This window comes from Botryllus schlosseri, chromosome 4 (assembly GCF_051294905.1).
Source record: "Botryllus schlosseri isolate E-star chromosome 4, Bs_hap1, whole genome shotgun sequence".
Taxonomy (NCBI): domain Eukaryota; kingdom Metazoa; phylum Chordata; class Ascidiacea; order Stolidobranchia; family Styelidae; genus Botryllus; species Botryllus schlosseri.
Window position 1 is genome coordinate 15,317,567 of NC_137239.1, and position 20,431 is coordinate 15,337,997.

Here is a 20,431-nt window from a genome sequence, read left to right on the forward strand (position 1 = left end):
CCTTCAGTGTGGTTCAAAAATGCTTATCAATTCCTGCATCTAGTGCCCCAGTGCAATATATATCACCCAAGCAGGATTGAAAACATGAGCTGAACATGACTTCAATACTGTGACTTGGACTCGACTCGAGAGTCATAACACTATGACTCGGACTTGACCCTTTAAAGGGTGACTTGGACTCGGACTCGAGTCGGTGATGAATTGAAAATGACTCGACTTGACTCGAGTCAAAACCACAAAAGTAAGATTGACTCGTGACACGGAACCATGTGACTTGGTTACAACCCTGGTATCCACGTGCAAAAACTGTTGAACTGACGACGATTTTGAGGGCACCAGCCACCCTATATCGTATATGCAGCACCGTAACTGCCGCACCCCAAACCCCCCCAATTGGTGGGGGGCTAGCTCGAAGGGGGCCCAAAATTATTTCGTGGATTAGCCTAAATTAAAGAGTAATTTTTGAAAATTTATGCAACTTTTTCAAAATTTTTTCGCGCTATGCGCGATTTCAAGTTGCCACATATCTTGATTTTCAAGTACTCTTGCCCCCCCCCAAAAAAAGCAAGATTTATGGAAATTGGCATATCTGCGTTGGTCATTATCGCGCCACGATGTACCAAGACATATAAAGTTTCAGGCCATGTAACATGCGACTCCAAGAAATGTGCTAGAACGATCGGCAGTGAGAAAACCTTGGCCGAAAAGGACCGCCCTGATGCTGACCGAAAACTTCGTTATATATATAAAATACATGTAGGTTTAATTGTCCAAAGGCGCCTAAATGACTGGCGCCGAATGTTCCTGTCTTGGCAATCTGAACCTCACAAGACAAATACCATCCCGTAGGGGAAAATTATATACCAGTGAAGAAATACCAATTTGAAATCCTGTGTGTCTTTTAGTTTAGTAGCCTACGTTTGGGCGACTCTGTATTTTTTGATATAGCAGACAGGAGGTCACGAAATAACATTACGTTGCGGAGTCATACCAACGGGCCCTACAGTTTCCAAGACACCTCACTCAGCTCTGCCGGTAAATCTGATTACGTGAGCAGAGAGGACAAGAAATTGATAGCAATATATATGTAATTCCCGATGTTATTGACCGATTTTATCATGAATTATCGAAAATTTTCGCGCCTGGGGCTGGCTCACTAAACAGTACGAGTAATTTCGTGGCAAAGCGAACGTCATTGGCCCAAGACCCAAGATTTTTTAGGGGCCTGACGAAGTGCTATTTCGTTCCTGTCAATGAGTATACGCCCGAAGATGTTTAATTATTATTGAGGGGTCCTACCTATTCAAACACGCGTCACTCAGCTCTTCCTGTAAATCTGATTAGGCAGAGAGAGGGTAAAAATTGATAGCAATACGTTTGCAATTCCCGATCATATTTACCAATTCAATCACGAATTACAGAATTTTTTCGCGCTTCGCGCGTTTAGGCGCGAAAAGCGTAACCAGCTCACGGAGCCCCATTTAAGATGATAAGTAGCGGTTAACGGCGTACAGGATATATCCTGAGGGGGGCTGGGGGCGGAGCCCACCAGAGGTTCGGTTTATCATCATATGGGGGCCCAAGACCAAAGTTTGGGGGGGGCTGGCGAAGTGCTGTTACGGCCCTGCGTATATGTCGACTATTTTGGGCACAAATCGTCCGTAGGTAAAAAACACAATTTTGTTTTTTTGAAGAGGCATTTGTTAAGAACACTGTTTAAACATGTTTTAAACAAAGTGTTTTAAAACATCGTTTGTTTTAAATGAAATCTGCTACTAGCCATGGGGAACAGGTAATCCTTCCTAAACGCGTTGAGCAGGTAGGACTGCGAATTAAGCAAGTTTTAGGTTCGTAATCATGATACTATAATGATTTATCATTACTACTGAATATAAATTATAAACAGTACCTTGAATAATGTTCGATTTAGTGTAGCGCAAAGTCCAATTGTCCGCAAGAATTCTCTTTCCGGTTTTCAAAAGCTCTTTAGAGCAGCTTAGGCGTTATTTTACCATTGATGGGTGGCGGCGAAATAAGGTAATGATAACGTGTCACTGTGCAACTCAAATGACTGCGGGTCGAGTCGTACTGAGGTCGACTCCAAAATTGCTACCAAAGTGTTGGAGGATTATCTACGCCAGTGGTTCTTAAAACCATGGTTCAAAAAGTATGTTTGACATTCCTGCCGTAGAATAATGCATCTTGAAAATATAAGTGTGAATTTGGAATATACTTTCATGATATATTCCATTTCTGTCTTTGAGAATAGCGTAATCTGTATTGAAACATGGATATAAGACGAAAACAGGAAATTCGCGGACATAATACACCTTAATAGACAACTTTGCGAAAAGTACCCTTGTCTGTCTCTCGGTGTGGAAATATGGAAGTAAAGCAATCCTGTTGAGAATATAATGTCGCACTTACAAGCTCCTTTAACTTGTAAAATCTCTGATAACTTCAGTACCCTATTTCCCAAAATATTCACAGAATATAAAATCATACTCTATTACGAACGTACAAGAGTATAGAAATCATCGAATAATTCAAATATCTATGAAAATTCCAAAAATTTATTATCCGAGCGCGCAAGAACTTGGATGGCGATGAGAGCCACGGCGGTGTGATTGAAATTAGCAAAACAATACACGGAATCCACTCTCATACAGGTGAAGCATATGATATTCAGCATATTCAGTGAATTCGAGCACAGCAGCTAAAGTGTTCGCAAGGCCTACGTGTTACTAAATTGTGAGCTTGCTCCTCTAAATAAGTACCATGTTGAATACATAGCTCAATATATCATACCACAAAACACGCAGCGACAAGAGGTCGATGGCGTCGAACCTAATTTGCCCACGCTTTTATCGCATGTGCATAAACACACCTGAAACATTCCGGCACCAACATTTCGATGGCAAACAACCGTGTGACGATGCCATCTGCAGCCTGTAGGTCATTTGACGCATTATTTGTGCCTTGTAAATGTGTCAGCAAATGTCGCCAAGTCTCCATTTCTTTAGGAGGTCAAGGGCCTTCAAGGGTCTCTTGAACACGATTTCGACGGATAATTATAGTTTAGTCGCAAAGACCGGTCATGCAATACATATTGGCCAGTAGAGAGGTTGTAAAATGTTTTTCATATCAGCTCACTCCTCAGCTGAGTATAATAGAGTAGCCTAGTGGTTAGTTGCCAAAAGCGCGAAAGAAATTGCATACCACATCAAGAATTCCGGCTGCTAATGCCGTTCTCAAATAGAGCCTGAAAAGGGATTACGCGGGTTACCAGTCAATAGTTATTCTTATGCAATGCTTCAAAATTGTACTACGAAATTCGAAAATGCATATTCAACTAAATATGAGCGTGAATTTTGATATACGGCACTTGATCAATTTGATAGAATTCGGCACTCGGCACTTGATATGTCAGTATTAATGTCTTACAGTTATGGGTTAGCATCGAATTACGGTTAGGGATTGCGGCCTTCAATTGACTAATTCCACAAGGGCTGAATTCACTAGTAACCCTCAGGAGACCGTAGGCCTATATGCGCTTGTCGGTCATCAGATGAGTATGACATAAAAACATTCAAAGGTGGAAGCTGTCTGCGGATAGGAAAGCTGAAAGGATACGCAGAGTGTTCATCATATGCAGATGTTTGCTGTCAACCAGGTTCTGTTGACGTGGTCAAACAGAGAAGTGAGATCGACAAATAAGGCATATGTTTGTTTCCAATTTCTTCAGCAATGATTTGAGACTGTTTCGTGACATATATACGATCTGGGGTTGCCTTCCCATTTGTTATACCTCTTATGGATTTCGAGAGTTTGCTGGTTGCACCATTCTTCTCTTCTTGCTAAGATTATTTGTATCAACAGTTTGTATTAACATGTTGTATGAGTCTACGTACGACGATTACCACCCGATATAGCCGACGTTTACGATATGGGATGATTCGAACTCGAAATAGTCGGTCGGTTCAAGTGCTATGGTAATTATAAATCATTGGCACGGATTGAATGTTCTGATGCCGATGACTGCCAAGCGTAAAATGCTGCTAGACGATGTAGTCCTGGTTAAAGATATTTTTAGTCCGTATATGTCATATGAATATAGATAACTAATCTACATAGGTTAGTTATCTATAATATGACAAGAATAGGAAGCCTATTTCGTCAAAGGAGCTATATATTTACTAGGGATGGTGTGAACGTGAGGTTCACGTCCGCATTCTGTGTGTGCACCAGAGTTGGATCAATTACAATAATTCAGTTCAATTACAATTCAATTACAGTTTTTCCCTTGCATCTTTCAATTACATTACCATTACAGTTACTCAATGCTTAAAATATCGAATTACATTTACAATTGCAATTACTGTTAAGCATGCATGTAATTAGTTAATTGCAATTCCAATTACTGTTAAACTCTTAATTGATTCGGTAGAGAGGTCTTCTTTGACAACCGTAGCGACGTAATTAGCAACAATCTCAAGCTATTCAGTATTCATGTTTCTTTCATGAGCGTATTCGAGCTATTCCTAATCATGAGTACTAAAAACTAAAAACACAGAAAAATCTTTCAAGCGACTGTTAGCAACCAAAAGTTTGAGCGACTAACAGCGAATAGGCTACAGGACAGTCCATGAAATGTAATCAAACGATTAGGCTACTCCGAGCTGAGTGAGGATAATGAAATGTAATTGGTAAGGCGTCAGCGATAAGGATGATACCGATAAGATGTGTAAAATTAAAATGAATGCAAAAGGAAACAAGCTCCCGATAACTACGAAATACAACATTTTGGTTCTCATTTACATTTTCACTTGCTTGGAAACTGTAGATTGCATTTGATGAACGTTAGGGTGCGTAAATTTCTGGCCACAGTGAATTTGTCCAAGATTGGAATAACATCGCAAGATATGCGTGATCAAGTTTGATGGAAACTTGAATTTATTTTTGCAATTGTTGCGGCAAGCCTCGGTAGGCCTACTGGTCAGAGATTTAAAAATAAAACTCTGACTGTGGTGTAGGAAATGGTTGAGCACAGGTTTCAGAAGAGTTCATCAGCTGTTCATTCATTTTTGATATAGTAAGGTTTAGTTTAGCCCACTGGTTCTATAACTTTTTTAGACACGTCCCCCTTTATCACAGTGAAATATTTCGTGCCCCCTTATCGTCATATCCCACAATGAAACCAGAATGTTAGCAATCCTTACAGATAGTATGATGGTATATGGAAGGCCCCTCGTCGTCATCCTGGTCCGTACCGGATTTTCACTGGTGTGACGAATAAATGATTGATTGATTATGTTATGTTGTGATTGTCAGGTTTCCTTAAAAATATAATAAAATTGTAATGAGCAAAATTTTCTATCATATTACAATTACAATTACACAAAATAGAAATGCTTCAATTACAATTACAATTACATGAAAAAATGTAATTATTACATTCAGCTCAATTACAAGTTACAATTGATCCAACTCTGGTGTGCACCTCTGAAATTCTGAGGTTAACGTTCACAAACAAACCTCGGTAGGTTCTGCACTGTGAACCTTTTGATATATCGATCAAGACCAGATTCAGTAAATTCTGCGATCGGGAAGATAGCTTTTGGATTGCCAGAAATCCTACCATCGCTTACGCAAAACAATTCTCCACTCCAGCCTCAACGAAGCGGAACGAAGCTGCAAAATCGGTCGTTGCAATTCCATGTTAATATTCTATAGAATCAGTGAAGCAGCCAAGTTTATGCAGGAAGACAGACTAGAACTATAGAATGTAAACGTGGAATGGCAACGACCGCTTCGCTGAAGCTTTAATCAGACTTATTTTACGGCAGCTACTGTAGGATTTCAGGCAATCCTAAGGTTGTCTTCCAAAGCTCAGAATTTACTGAATCTGGTCTTGATCGAAAGCTACTATCGCACTGATTCCGAAAATATGAATCAAAATATGACCGCAAAATAATGACCATAACAATGACCCATGGCGGCTCTTCGATTGTTCGGACAAAGCCGATAATTCAGACTTTGAGGGCGAATTCTAAGTGGTTCAGTGCCTTATCATATTTTCATTCACATTGTACATACATTCTATACTGCTATCGAAGAAGCACCGACGAATTTTGCTACTTATGCGGAAGCTTATTCCATCTGTTCAACGGCAGAATATAACACCTTTTTTCAGTATCAGTATTAGTTTAATAATATTCTCATCGTTTTTAAACACCACAAAACTTCGATACAATGAAAAGATAAATATCTACAATGAAAAGATAGGAAAATGTCGAAACGACTTGGAGTAGTTTTTTGAAATCAGACACCCACCTTGGCCTAGGACAGTGGTTCTTAACCTTTTAAAAATTGCATGGGTCTGGCGCCCACCCTATAATGTCTGGTTTAGGATTGAAACTTCAATATTGGAAATATTTCGTCCTTGAATCCCGCCCGAGGACCACTCGAATAATTAACGATATATTAATTGTATAATTTATATTCAGGATTCAATCAAGGTTGCTATAATAACCATCAGGTAAGGCCTACGGGCTCATACCATTTGGTTCGAGCTCGATGTACTGTACTGTACATATCCCGAATTCGATTGACAATACGGTGAAGTTAATTGTATTGGGTTTTGTTTTATTGCTTTGTGTGACTAATAAATCAACTGAGAATGTAATAGAGGTCTTTGTCCTCATTAAATTTAGTACTGAACCAAGCTCTTAACTTGAACATACGGATATGCGTCACAGTCACAGCACTAAGCAGTATCATCCTTTATGATACGATGAAGAGATTTTCTGACGATTAAATTTGTAGCTCTCAAATATCGTAGCTCTCAATTAATTTTGGTTAATCATTTTGGCCAAAAAGCTTCAGAGCATCTTTAATGATGCACAACAAATTTGGCTCAATTCTAACAAGTAGAAGCGGCCGCAGAGCTAATTTAAAATTTTGAATTTATTAAAAGAAATGAACAAAAAAAATTCACATTTTATTGTCAACCGCATGAAATTGTTAAGTTGCCTAAAAGAACGATGCATAACAATTTCTGTTAGCTTTCATCCAGTAGAAGCGAAATTATTGCAGTTAAAACTTGAGTATATGTAAAAATGTCCTCGACGGTGGGTATAATCCCAGAATTACTGATGATGGAAAACTCAAATAACCTCGCTTGTACCGGTCGAAATTGCGTCATTTGTTTTGTATCGTTTTTGTCGATAACTCAGCAATTTCATGGGGTTGACAGTAAAATTTGAAAAAAAAATCAAATATTTCAATTTGATCTGCGACCGCTTCTACTGGTTGAATTGAGCCAAATCTGTTGTGCAGCGTTATTTAGGCAACCAAACAAATTAATCAGTGAATCCCCGGAATCCGGAAAAAAGTTCGATTTGAACACACCCGAATGTAAAAAGGGCATCACTCTCAAATGTAGTACAGTGCATTTCGATTTCGACACTCTGTGCGCTGCATGATACAATTTTAATTCGAAACATTTTGTCGAAAATACCCTGAGCTAGTTTGACGAGAGTCATGTAACGGAGAATTGGCCATCCAAAAGTACGCAACAATTCATTTTACATGAATTGGAATGAGCCGCTGCATTCATGGAAACCTCGTCGGTGTATATTGCGCTCAGCGCACGGCGAAATACGTCGTGATTTGGCAGATTTTGTCGAATGTTAGTTTGCATTGACTGTTCAGTTCAGGGATATATAGAACTATATTGTTCTACTGTATAATCATATGTCCTTATACTACACCATCAACCGTGAAGTCATTTTTCTTTACCGCCCCCCATATCGCCCCCTGACCGTTTTCGCCCCCTGCAAAATGCAAATCGCCCCCTGAGGGGGGGGGGGGCGCTGGAGACAAAGTTAAGAGCCACTGGCCTAGGCGAAGTAGAGAAGAGGCATGCACTGAACACTTTACACAGTGCACGCACATTGAATGAAAAGTAAAGCTGGGAATATGGGGTGAATGAGAATGAATGAGGTGGCATGTTTATTCTGGCTATTTTGGTGTGAAACTAGGGGTCCAAGACAAACCATGCATAGACGTGAAAGTCGATTGTTAGGAGCAATCGGAGCGCCGCATCACTATGGCATTGACAATGGCCAATTGCGACGAGAGATAGTCCGGAACAACACCGATGTTCAGACTTCGACGACTTTTTCGCTGCGGTCCATTTCCCTGACCAGATTTTGATTTGTACATTCGGAATCAGTGCGACACTGGCTTTTGATCGAGACCATTGGTATTAAAATTGAGCGCTCGGGTAACCATCTATAGGACCAACCGAGTATGCTGCTTCTAGCAGTCTCGGCAGTAGAGCTCTCTTCGTATTTAAGCGTGCACGACGGCGACTGAGTTGCGCATCTATCAGTAGGTTATTAATCTATAGTTTATCGCATTTAGATGCATTTTCTCTGTTCTATTTCCCAGTGCCTATTCATGAAAAAGTTTCCGTTTATATAACATTCTCTCTGAGGCGGGCTACGACACGTATATCGAAGAAGCGCCGACACTTTGAGAGTCAGGGCTGTTTCTTTCAGTTTCTATGGCAAATCGTTCAGTAATTGATTGCTTTCCCATAGGTTTCCAAATTTATCATTTTTATTTATTTCGCGGTTATGTTCTCCGTGGACATTTGCATGGATAATGCTAATAGCTCCAAATTTACAGTATCTTTTTCCTTGGTCTCTGGTGGATTTTCGATGCAAACATTTGTGGATGGTGCTGAATCACGGCATCCCATCCCGCGCAGTATTTGGTCAAAATATACTGTTGAAGCCCACTTAGCTAGATTTGGGTTTTCTAGATTTTCAGACCCTTTCGTCTATTCTTCAGGGCTGTTGTGATGCCTTATTGCGTTTTGAAGTTACCAACTAGTACGCCCATTTATTTTATAGTCAATCTAGTGATGAGCAGCATTGTCTTTAGCCGGTCAGCAATAAGATAATTGATGAGACATGCGTTTCATCACAATGCAGTTATTCAGCTGTATCAAAATAGCGTGATATACACTACCGGTACTCAATATTTCTTAATACAGCCAAGTAAATACTCCAATCTGGTGGTCGTTGCTCGTGGTGGCACAAAATCATAGTTCACTATATTTGATTCGTTTTGTGTATTTGTTGGTTGACTCTTGACAATGGTGGAAAGACTAGCACTGAGCAACCGCAACATTTACTAATACAATGGATTCCAATTATTGCTAAGGAGGAAGAATCTGGTAAAATTATTGATGAAATCTGAGAAACAAAAGATGTAGGTGTACAAAAGATGATGAATACGCTACCACTTTTTGAGTTTTGTTCATAGTGTATTTAATGACCCCAATAGGGGCGATTTTTCTAATCCCCTCCATGGTGCAGGATGACATATTAGTGGATAGCATTGACGAGGGTGTGGGAAAGGTGAAGCATGCAATTGTTGTTCTATCAAGCATAGTCTGCCGTCGACTCCTCTCCTTGATTTTTTCGCGAGAAAATGTTCCTTGAATACAAGAGCCGCCTTTAACATTCCATCCAGTGCACTCGCGCAAATCACTGGACTTTATTTCAGATGTTATTTTTCGTCCGCAGGAAATCAAGGCTAAAAACATGTTTAAAACAGGAGTCTGTGTTTAAGCCTGTCTGCTTTAAATTGATGATTGTTTTGGATGCAGCGTTCCATGTTATACTCCTCATTACAACTCATAGAATAAAGAGACTGGTATTGTATTATAATAATCAATACATTACAGATTTCACACTGCGAATTGTATACGAATTACGAAGATACAGTACATAGTAGTTTTAGGGCTTTCGCCATGGGAAATCAGCAAATTAAAGTAAGTACTAGGAATACTATTATATGGATTGGCACAAGTCGACTCCAAGATACGTAAATGGAAGAATGAACCGCCTCTCCGACGACACGTACACGTCGTACACCTTCGTTTCAGTAATTTTCCGCACAATTCATAATCCTTATTTGTGCGGAAATTACCGAGACAAGATATTTTTCGTCGTCAGGGTTCAACTCCATTGTACATGTAAGGAAGAATGAACGGTCTCCCGAAGACTCGAAATCTGTCGTCCTGATAACTTTCCGCAGAAATAGGATTATCCATTGTTGAATTACCAAGGCGATGAGTGACGGGTGACGTCATATTTGGTGTTAGGATTGTTGATATACCGATTTCTTTTCAGTTCTCTAATAGAGAGTGGTTGACGATTACCCTGGACGCGTGTAAGCTTTCAATATCATACAGAGTGACTTTGCCCAGTTTCGTTTCTAAATGCTAAATCGGCCTCCGTCATTTCACCTTATTTCTCACTGCTCGAGTGCAGATCTTTAGAGAATGCATAGTAGCATATAATTTGCGTTAAATGTGCTTAGAGGGCAATGTGTATATTTACATGTCATATTATATATCAGTGTTTCCAAAACTTAAAAAAAAAACTAAACTAAAACTAATTTCATTCGTTTCTGCACTGACCAGCGCTTTCGAGTGGGCGTAATTGTTAAATCTCTCCAGCCCCTGCTCAGGAGCTCTCTTTTATCATGAATTTTCCCCAGATCCAGCTTGTGAGGTCAGTGATACCATTAATTATTTCAGCTCTATCTCCGGTCCCATTGCGTAAAAACTGCGGTTTAAGGCCGGACGCTTAATTTGGAACCTGTAATCGTCGCCTGAAATATTCGAATTTCCATGCGATTGACGTCATATTTAGTGATGCGATAACTGATATAAAATAATTGTTCAATTCTCTACTAGATGCTCATGATTACCACTGAGGAGTGTCAGCCGGAAATACTTCGGTTTATTTCAATTTTGATATACCATTCACTTCTATTTCGACGATTGACTAGCATCAGCAAACCGAATAGGCCTACCCATCCACCAGGCCTTTAAAACATGTATGCGTATTACGTGTTTGAATAGTATGCGTGTCATACAGTCTGCATTTGATGAATAAGGAAAGGAAAGGACGTAGTATATTTTTGTCCTTGATGTTTTTGAGGCATACACCGACTCATGATATACATATTCACGATCTGTGCATGTGTATACGTAAATGTATGTAAAGGCTTACACAAATTACGGGATCGAGAATCGCATGAAATTACATTAAAATGGGATAAAGAGGCGGAAAAGTACAGTGCAATATTATTTAGTTAGAGACATGTGGCAATTTTAGTTAAACATCGGTGTGGCCTTGTCGATTGGCGAAGCAAGAGGTGTATAATACATAATATTGTGTTCATGCTCATTTACAGTTATTTTCCAATTTGCACTCAGGCTCATTTCATGACAGGCAACTGTTTGCTGGCAATGAATGCACTTTACATGCTACATGTAACAATTATAAACCGATGTTTTTTAGTCATTCTTTTCCCTCGGAATCGACGAGCTCAAACTACGCGCACAAATAGAAAATGACAGAAGTACCGACCAAGATGAGAAAGCAAGAAGAATCAATGATGCTCGAAAAAGACGAGACGCGAAAATTGATAATATCATAGCTGATACAATCAACTTCGCAGTAAAGTTCGCTATAACCAAAGCTTTTGGGGTCGCCGTTTTAGTATGGGCTGGTCTCTCGCCATGGATTAGTGTTGTTGTCGTCACTGGGGCCATCACATATGCTATTTTGAAGCGACATGATTTGAAGAACCTGCTAGAAATGGACGAAAACGGAACGAGCGTCTAAAAATATTTATGAGACTATTATTGGATGACAACTATCGGAACTCTGCATTCCCGCATGCAATAGACACACCAATAGGAAGTTTTCCAAAATGACGGGTTTGAACCAGCTCTTTTGTTTTTAGTAATGCTTGTAAGTATATGATTTGACTCACGTCAGATATTAGCAATCAATACCGCTTAGAAACGTCTGGTAAAAGTTTTATTTTATCACTAAATATGTTTACTAATCAGGTTTCTCATATCCGAAATATATAAAATCAATAACGAGGCGACGGATTTGTGAGAATATCGGATTCGAAGCTATCACTGTTGGGTGTCATTCGAAAGGGATAAGGATTTAGTTTAGCGAATATGGATCGAATCGTTATAACATAGGAAATATATAGATATAAGTCATGGGTGGCCAATATGTTTCCTGTGGGCCGTGTGTGACCCGCGAGATAGTGTGTGTCGTGCGCTGTAATTTTCGAAATGACATTTTTCATGGTCAACTCGTTCGTATAAATTTTCGTAAATTAACAAGCAGGATAATATTTTAGGCATATCAACTAAAAAGCTACTAGTGGATACCCCCTCCCCGAAATAAAATGAAAAATACATAATTCACATAATTGGGTCTACCTGTTGCTAGAGCTGGGCACAATGATTCGAGTACTCGAATCTGAATCGAGTATTAATTTTAATGATTCGAGTCGAGTAGTGAAAGACGATTTTTTCGAGTACTGAAATTATACGCTTCTCACCGCTGTAAGGTAATTTATCAACGAGAATTATAGTTTCGATACTATTTTTCACTGTTGAAGCCTTTAAACCTTGATTGGCGGTATCGTAACATACGACATATATATTACAAAGATACGAAGGTTACTGGACGTAGCACATTTCCGAAGTCATGATTATCCCACAGCATTGTCACCAAGTAGAATGAAATCGGTATGGTCGAAAAAATACCCAAGTGCTATCTTTTATGAGATGGATAACTGGCTTTATATTCTTGGAGGTGCCATAAACGGTACAAATTTGAACTTTGACGCAGTACATTATGTTATGACGTCGTAATGAGTGATACTCGATTACTCGACTCAAAGCATATTAGGTGATTCAGAATTGAGTCACGCAGGTACTCGATTTTTCACAGCCCTATACCTGTTACCTGTATTCTCCATTGTAAGAAACAGTCGGGGGTGGTTGGAACGTGCGGTTCACGTTCACATGTGAACCTCGATAATTAGTGAGTTCGCGGTCGGAAACGAACCTTGGTATAATTTATACCACTTGAACCTTTAAGTGAATGAGAGGAAGTTTCGGTAATCTCAATAACTCTGATCCCAATTTCGCTGAGGTGGACCTTGCGTCGTCCAAAATTATATTAATTTTCGATATATTTTCTTGACATACCACTGTGATCTGTTTGTAGTCTAATAAATAAAATGACTCGTTTCGGTCAGCACTGCGTACTACGCAAGGAAACTATTGCTGGAGCACGATAATGAACCCATATTTCCGCGCAATGTCAGAGTTGGGTTTACCTCAAATGTGCTACCGGGTCGATTTCTCAGCTTTAAGTGACGCTGTGGGCCGAAGCATCAATGTTCCATGTATTTCTAAGTAGGCATTATTTTACGGGAGGAAATTGTCCGATTGATAGTGAACCGACCTTACATACTGATATACCACACTCCACACACATCGTGAGAGGGTGATTTACTATTGTAGCGTTCCACTCCGAGCACATTCATAAATATTTGTAAAAAGTTGGGGCTTTGGAGCCGTATAGCCGTGTATTTTCAACGGAGCCGGAGTTCTAAATAAAATTATGATGGAGGCGGAGCTGGGGCGGGTTGTTTGAAAAGTAACTCCGGCTCCGATGTATTTTATAAGATGCTATGCTAATACTTTTAACTGAATTCACAAAATTTTGTAATCAATCGTTAAAAAATAAGAATTGTTGCCTCGTTTGCGACACCGGTTTTCAACTAAGCATGTTGAAATTATTCATATACACCGTGCTAAACCTGGGTATGCGAGATATGCCGTGCAATACTATATTCTGTGACGTGGTGATTCGTCATACCTGCAATTTCGTCATCAGCACAACACTGATGGTCATTAGAGTGGTTCGAAAAATATTGATCACTTTGTGTTTCACAAAATGACACTAGTGATACCGTACGCTGAAGACATGACAATTTGTGTGTGCGTCTCACGAAAGTTTTTCGTTTAGTCTACTGCGTTTTGGCGACTACAGTATCATTTGATTTTATGAAAGGCGGGAGGTTACGAATTAACAGCATACAATAAAGTAATTATAACAACATACCAGATGCTATAATTATGAATTACGTGCCCCCCAGCTCTACCGGTAAATCTGAATGAATAGCAATATAATGCAATTGCCAATATTATGACGAAATTCAGTCATCAACTTGAAAACTGACCACCATGGGCCCCAATACCCAGGGTTGTAATGACTCGAGTCACGATTATTTGGTGACTAGACTTGACTCGAGTCATTTTTTTAAATGCGTAAATTGACTCGACTTGAGTCAATTTTTGTATTGACTCGACTTGTACTCGAGTCATTTTGCATGACCCGGACCGAATCATATGACTCGAGACTAGAACAGCCAAGACAGACATTCCATGTAACTTCGAAGAATAGTAAAGTTATCACATTATTTGTATTTCGTCTATCAGTCGGGTACATGGAAGTAGGGCCGTAAACTGTGAAAACTGATGAAAATTACTATATTATGAATACGAGCCATTCTATATCGCTCGAGCAGAGTTGAAAAAAGTGGTTGAACCGGATTGACCTGAAAACTGATCTGTGAACATAACGACTTGGACTCGTACTCGAGTCAAACACTATGACTCGGACTCGACCCTCTACTAGCTGACTTGGACCCGGACTTGACTCGGTGGTGAATTGAAAATGACTCGACCTGACTCGAGTCAAAACTATAAAAGTGATATTGACTTGTGACTCGGAACATTGTGACTTGGTTACAACCCTACCAATACCAACGTTTGGAGTGGGGGACGAATTGCTGTTTTGGTGCTGGTTGTACCTACAACCTATACGCTAACATGGTGTATAACCGGATGGCTATGGCGACAGGTATAAATGTCGAGTGAAGAATTGTGAAATAACGATTGGCGCCCGTTTCAAGTAGAGTCATATGAGAATAAGATAATAAAGTGAACTTAAAATTCTACCTTCCACTTAATACAGATAGCCTACAGAAAACTGCAGTTACGAGAAACGGCAAAGAACGGCTCGGTTATAATATATTTCAGCAGCTGTTGATTTTAAGCATCGCAATGTTTTATTTGATGAGTACAAAATTTCAAATATTTGTCCGGTGTACGTACAACACATACGTATACTACATAGATAGGCCTACTGTTCGCCGAGCAGTCAAACTGCGTAACCAATCATCAATACATAAGTTACTATTAGAAACTAGGCAGAGTGTTGATTATTTTCTTGCTGTGAGGTAATGGCGTCTAAAGCGTATTGATAACCTGATATACGTCATGGCTTATACTGTTATAACAATCACACAACAATGTACATCGAATATATATTTACTACGTGTATATACTTCTATCGCAAGGACGAGCAAAGCTAATACTTCTGACGTAATAATGAGCAGTGGCGTTTAAAAATCAACCGTTTGCGCTATCAATAACCTGGTAGAATATCTCTTCCTTGTTCACGAATGTTCGGTTATGTCAAATTCATTGTACAAATGAAAAGTAATCGTTCTTTCACAAAGAAATCGATTAGATATGTGAAGTAGTCGATTACGATTACGATTACTTAGAATTTCGAATGTAATCGATTGCGATTACGATTACTTGAAAATGCTGTAATCGTCGTAATCGATTACGATTACTAATCGCGATTTCCCCATGTCTGGCTACAGTGCCTTGGATACTTGCCCTAAACTTGCCCTAGTAATGATTATAGCGCGCAAATATTAATTCACTTCGGCTGGTGCGAGACAAACTCCCTATAAAGCTGCGATTAGTGGTGCGTCAAACAAGTTTTTACAACTGAGTCGCAACGACAAAGGTTAGGGGGACACTGCACTTGAATTTCATATTTGGATTATTCGAATTATTCCATGTCAGGAAGGGTCAAAAATTTTTAGGATTTTCTACTTACAAACTAATCCGAATTTTCATCGTCACTCATCCGCACGCTTGTTATCCGCAATGCTATTCGTCCAGTGAGTGCCATCCCACAGGTTGAAAAGCACTGCTCTATTTAATCTTTACCTCGTATCTTGAATTTACTGTCGACCCTCATTCGCCGTAACAGAACACCATCCAAATTTAGTTTTAAAGTTTGATTATCACTGCAATATTGATGAAATTCTTAATCTGTATCGTTCTACCTGCGGCTTGAGATCCTTTCTTATATACTTGTTAATATCAGATAAATTGACACACATAACAAAGTATATTTCAGCAGATTTGCTTATACAGCGAGCGACGTATCGTACTATCACGAGATAAGTATGATCAAAACCAATGATACCCGAGTATCATAACACTGGAACGTACCCGAGAAACCACTTAAAAATAGGTCCTCCTCACTCATGTACTCATACATCTCAAACACCAATAGACGTACAGTAAACAGAAACCACACAATTTGTACAATATATACAATACATACGACAGTGTAACGATGTCTCGACATTTATATCTGTATATTTTATATCTCTCCATCCTTACCCGACCTTAGCAATTCACTCTCCTGTCTTAGTAATGTTATATATGCTAGGTGTAAAAAACTGATTGGTGTGCAAATTTTATGATATACTAGGAGTTCTTTCAGGCGGTTCTAAGCGAAAATTGAATATTCAATTATTCAAATCATAGACTTACGATGAACCACAATCATTACTCAAGAAGACTTGTCACTGCGTATAACATCCTATGTATTAGTTACAAGTGGAAATGCAGGGTTGCGAGAATAATCATACTATAACAGTCATATGTATATATGAATGCTATTTGCTCTTTGTGTTTTTGTCCATAACTAGATACCACTTCAAATGATGTCTTTTCAAAATAGCAAATATGATGACTCCAGTGACAACCTGGACACCGAGTGCTCCTACAGTAATGCATGTCGGGTTAGTAATGACTTTTTCAACGGTCGCACCAAACACCGACTTTACGACTACCCAAGGTACTTCCCACTTCTCAGTCTGGCATCGTCACGACAAATTCCCAATTCGTGTATTCTGCTTTTTTTCCCCTCTTCATCGATATTTTTGTCAAATTCTATTTCTTCCCGCAGTTGTTTGTGGAGCATGCGTATTCCGATGAACCAGAGTAACTAAAAACATCAATGTCCAGTTGTTATGCACTATTCACCGTCACCGCCATCCCTTTGCCGTTCTTATCGTGAGCCGGAGCCGGCTCGTTGATTGTATTGTTCAAATACACAATAGTATGCATCGTATATATGTGCCCATAACTTCGCCAATAGACCTGACGTGGTTGACAAGCACACCAAGCTCACAGCACACAAGCACACAAGCCACATACGTTTTTCTCCCCTGCATCCCATTTTGATTTCATTTCTTGTGCTACATCGTCCTGCAAATTGTATAAATAAATTTACCTACATGATAGAAATATATATGACACACATTCAATCTAGTGTTGGAGTGACACAATAGTATGCATCGTATATATAGCCATATAACTCCGCCAATACGCGTGACGTGATTGACAAGCACATACCATCGGTAAAGCATAATTGCAAAAGTGAGGATTAACTTGTAACTTAGAGCAAAATGAGTAAATTTAAAGTCATCAAGTAATCGGTATCGCTGTTTCAATGATTGTGCGTATTACTTAGCACCCATTATTATTCCGCGAATAAATTGACCGCAAACGACGGGATCAGAGCCTAAAGCAGCGGTCTCAAACATGCGGCCCGCGAGGTCAAATTTTGCGGCCAGCGACCTCATTTGAAATTTTGGAACAATGCTTAATAAAGCATTTTGAAATGCTGAAATTGATTTCAATTTAAACACATTGTCGTTGTTGTTTAAAGTAAGGCATTCTCCTGTGCCCAATATCACTATTCCTCACTAGCTGATACGGTTCGGCGATGGTAATATCATTCCACGGAGGAAGAAGCCACGACCAAGACGCTTAGACAACGAGTTTTGCTCGCCAAAAGACCACTCGTTAAGGAGTTTGAAATTTGGATTTGAATAAAATAGTAATTACGGTGACCGATTCTTTGTTTATTTATTATTATTGTGCTCACCGTAAATACTATTTTATTAAAATCCAAAATTTTCAACGGCATTAACTCCGCTTCCACTGGTTGGAATTGAACCAAATCTGAGGAGCATCGTTTCTATAGACAGCCTAACTCTTTCATGGGGTGAGCAGAAAATTTTCAAATTTTTTATTATATCTTTTTATATAGCAAATAGAAACTTACTTCTCCTGTAGCAAAGCGGTTACTGGCTGGAATTGAACCAAATTTTGTGAGTAGGCTTAAATAAGGTAACCTAACAATTTTATCAAGTAGCCAGTACGATTTGAGGGCAAAAGTCATTTTTGAAGAGCCCTAAGGTACACATACAAACTGCACAGTCGATTCTCGCTAGTTGACTACTCAAAAGTGCAGAGTTTCAAGTTTGAAATCGGATACTCCCTGGCCACGCACCTAGAGGGTTTTTGATACCGGAAACACACTGATTGATATCTCCCGTAGACTGACGTAGACTTCAATCAGTCGGTATAGATAGGTTGTCAGTGTATTTTTGTGTTATTCATGGTGTTTGCCAACTACAATGGTCATTTGAATCAGGCCGATTGCCTTTATTTTGATTCCGTATCTGCATATACTTGTAGCACGGCCAACTTTTTAAGACAAAGCTTGCGCGGTTCAGATGGCGAGGAGGAGCCTATTCAAACCTCCAACACTTTGATATGAATTCTGGAGTCAACCTCGGCCGGTTTCGAACTCGCAATCCATTGGTGTTACAGATTTGGATCATATCACCATGCTATCTCGCCCCTTAGAAGTTCATCGTGAAATGGTGCGATTATAATTGTTCAAGTTTCCGTGTCATTACAACAAGAGCAGTGGCAGTGGCGGCTCGTCCTATAGGGCAACTGGGGCATTGCCCCACCAAAAATTCTGTTCAATAACAATTCTTTACCATTTATAGACGTACACCAATCTAAACATTCTTCTTGTCCTTTCGCTTGTAAATGCCCATTGCCCATATATAGCGAAGTCTCTGCGAAAATCGAATTCTCTTCTGTGTTTTCGCTTTGCGAATGCCTAGCCGGGGCATGCCCCGGTAGCGCTCATAACAAGCTTTCACTGTCTATTCTCTCAAAGCTGCGCACAATAAAGAAACGGTGATTTACTCTCTCCTATTCATAAAATTACCGAGCAACCGGGGCACAATAGCTCTGTGCCCCTAAGGTGTGATGTAACAATCGTATCTATAGCTGAACTCGGTTACCGTCATATGCGTTTAGTCGACCTTTGCTGGTATAGGTTGATTTTGATGGTGTTTCACACCATGAAAACTCTTGAAACTTGGTATGTCATGTCGTGATGGTGGTATTTAACACTGCCCCAAGTTTCAGGGTTTCTACTTAAAGTATAGGGTAGTAATTCCCTTTCCGAAGTTGAGTGTGTGCTGATCCGTCATGTATCGCAAACAGATTTTACTCAAAAGCCAGTATTGGTATGCATTGATTTTGACGATGTTCAATACTGAGATCGGGTATGACATTTGGCTCGGTAAGTCTTAATGTTAGTATCGAACGCTGTACCAAGTTTTAAGTTTGTCACCGAACTGTGTTAGTGGTAATTTCGTTTCCTAATTCGAGTGAGAGCTGACTCGTCATTTATCGCTAACAGATTATTCGCAAAGCCGGTATTGGTCTCTATTGATTTTAACGATGCTCCTTACCTAGATCCGTCTAAGCTTTTGCACGGTATGTCTTGATTTCGAACGCTGTGCCAAGTCTCAAGGTTGACACTCAATGATTAGGGCAGTAATTTCCTTATCAAGGTCGAGTATGGTAGAGATGTGCTCCGATCTGACACTTTAGCCTACAACGCATTGCGGATTTCACGCAAAAGCCGGCGTATCTGCGGTAACGTTGACTGTGATGATGATATCATTCTCAGTTTGCATTCAAATATTTACTTTGATATTATATTCTCCAATGTCAATTTCACCGTGAAATTGTGGCCTTCAAGCCATTTGCTTACAACCCCCTGTCAAGCGCGATAGCTATTTTGTTTTCGATGGCGGCTAACAGGTGATCACTTGATCAGCCTATTCCTCAGTAAATTTTACGCAAAAGTCGGTGTTGGTCTGTTCGCAATAATTTTGACAGTGTACCATACCGAAAAGAGCCATGAGGCCACTTCTCGATGATGTCATGGAACAGTGTACTAAGTTTACGGCTTTCATCCACGTATTTATTCGGTAATATATTTTCCAATGACGATTTTGCAGCAGACCTATAGACAGTAATAAAGCCGTATGTGTCGTGATACAGTCTCCAGTTTCAAGGCCAAAATCTCCTATGCTGTACCGAGACCGAATTTCCGAGGCTGCCATTCTTAGTTCTTCAGAATGATGTTTTGGATTCAACATGACAGGCCCAAGCTATGAGATAACAATTGCGTATCTGTCCGAA

General features: G+C 39.6%; 1 protein-coding gene and 1 long non-coding RNA gene across 2 annotated transcripts in view; one reads left to right on the plus strand and one right to left on the minus strand.

Moving 5' to 3' along the window:
- LOC145438227 (uncharacterized) overlaps window positions 1–20,431 on the minus strand; it is a 442,041-nt gene that overhangs the window by 120,053 nt on the left and 301,557 nt on the right. The gene's annotated exons all lie outside the window — the stretch shown is intronic.
- LOC145438219 (uncharacterized) lies at window positions 9,683–11,999 on the plus strand. Its single transcript, XM_080315612.1, has 2 exons — window positions 9,683–9,847; window positions 11,388–11,999. The coding sequence occupies exons 1-2, from the start codon at window positions 9,827–9,829 to the stop codon at window positions 11,712–11,714; spliced, it is 348 nt and encodes a 115-aa protein (XP_080171738.1). The 5' UTR covers window positions 9,683–9,826; the 3' UTR covers window positions 11,715–11,999.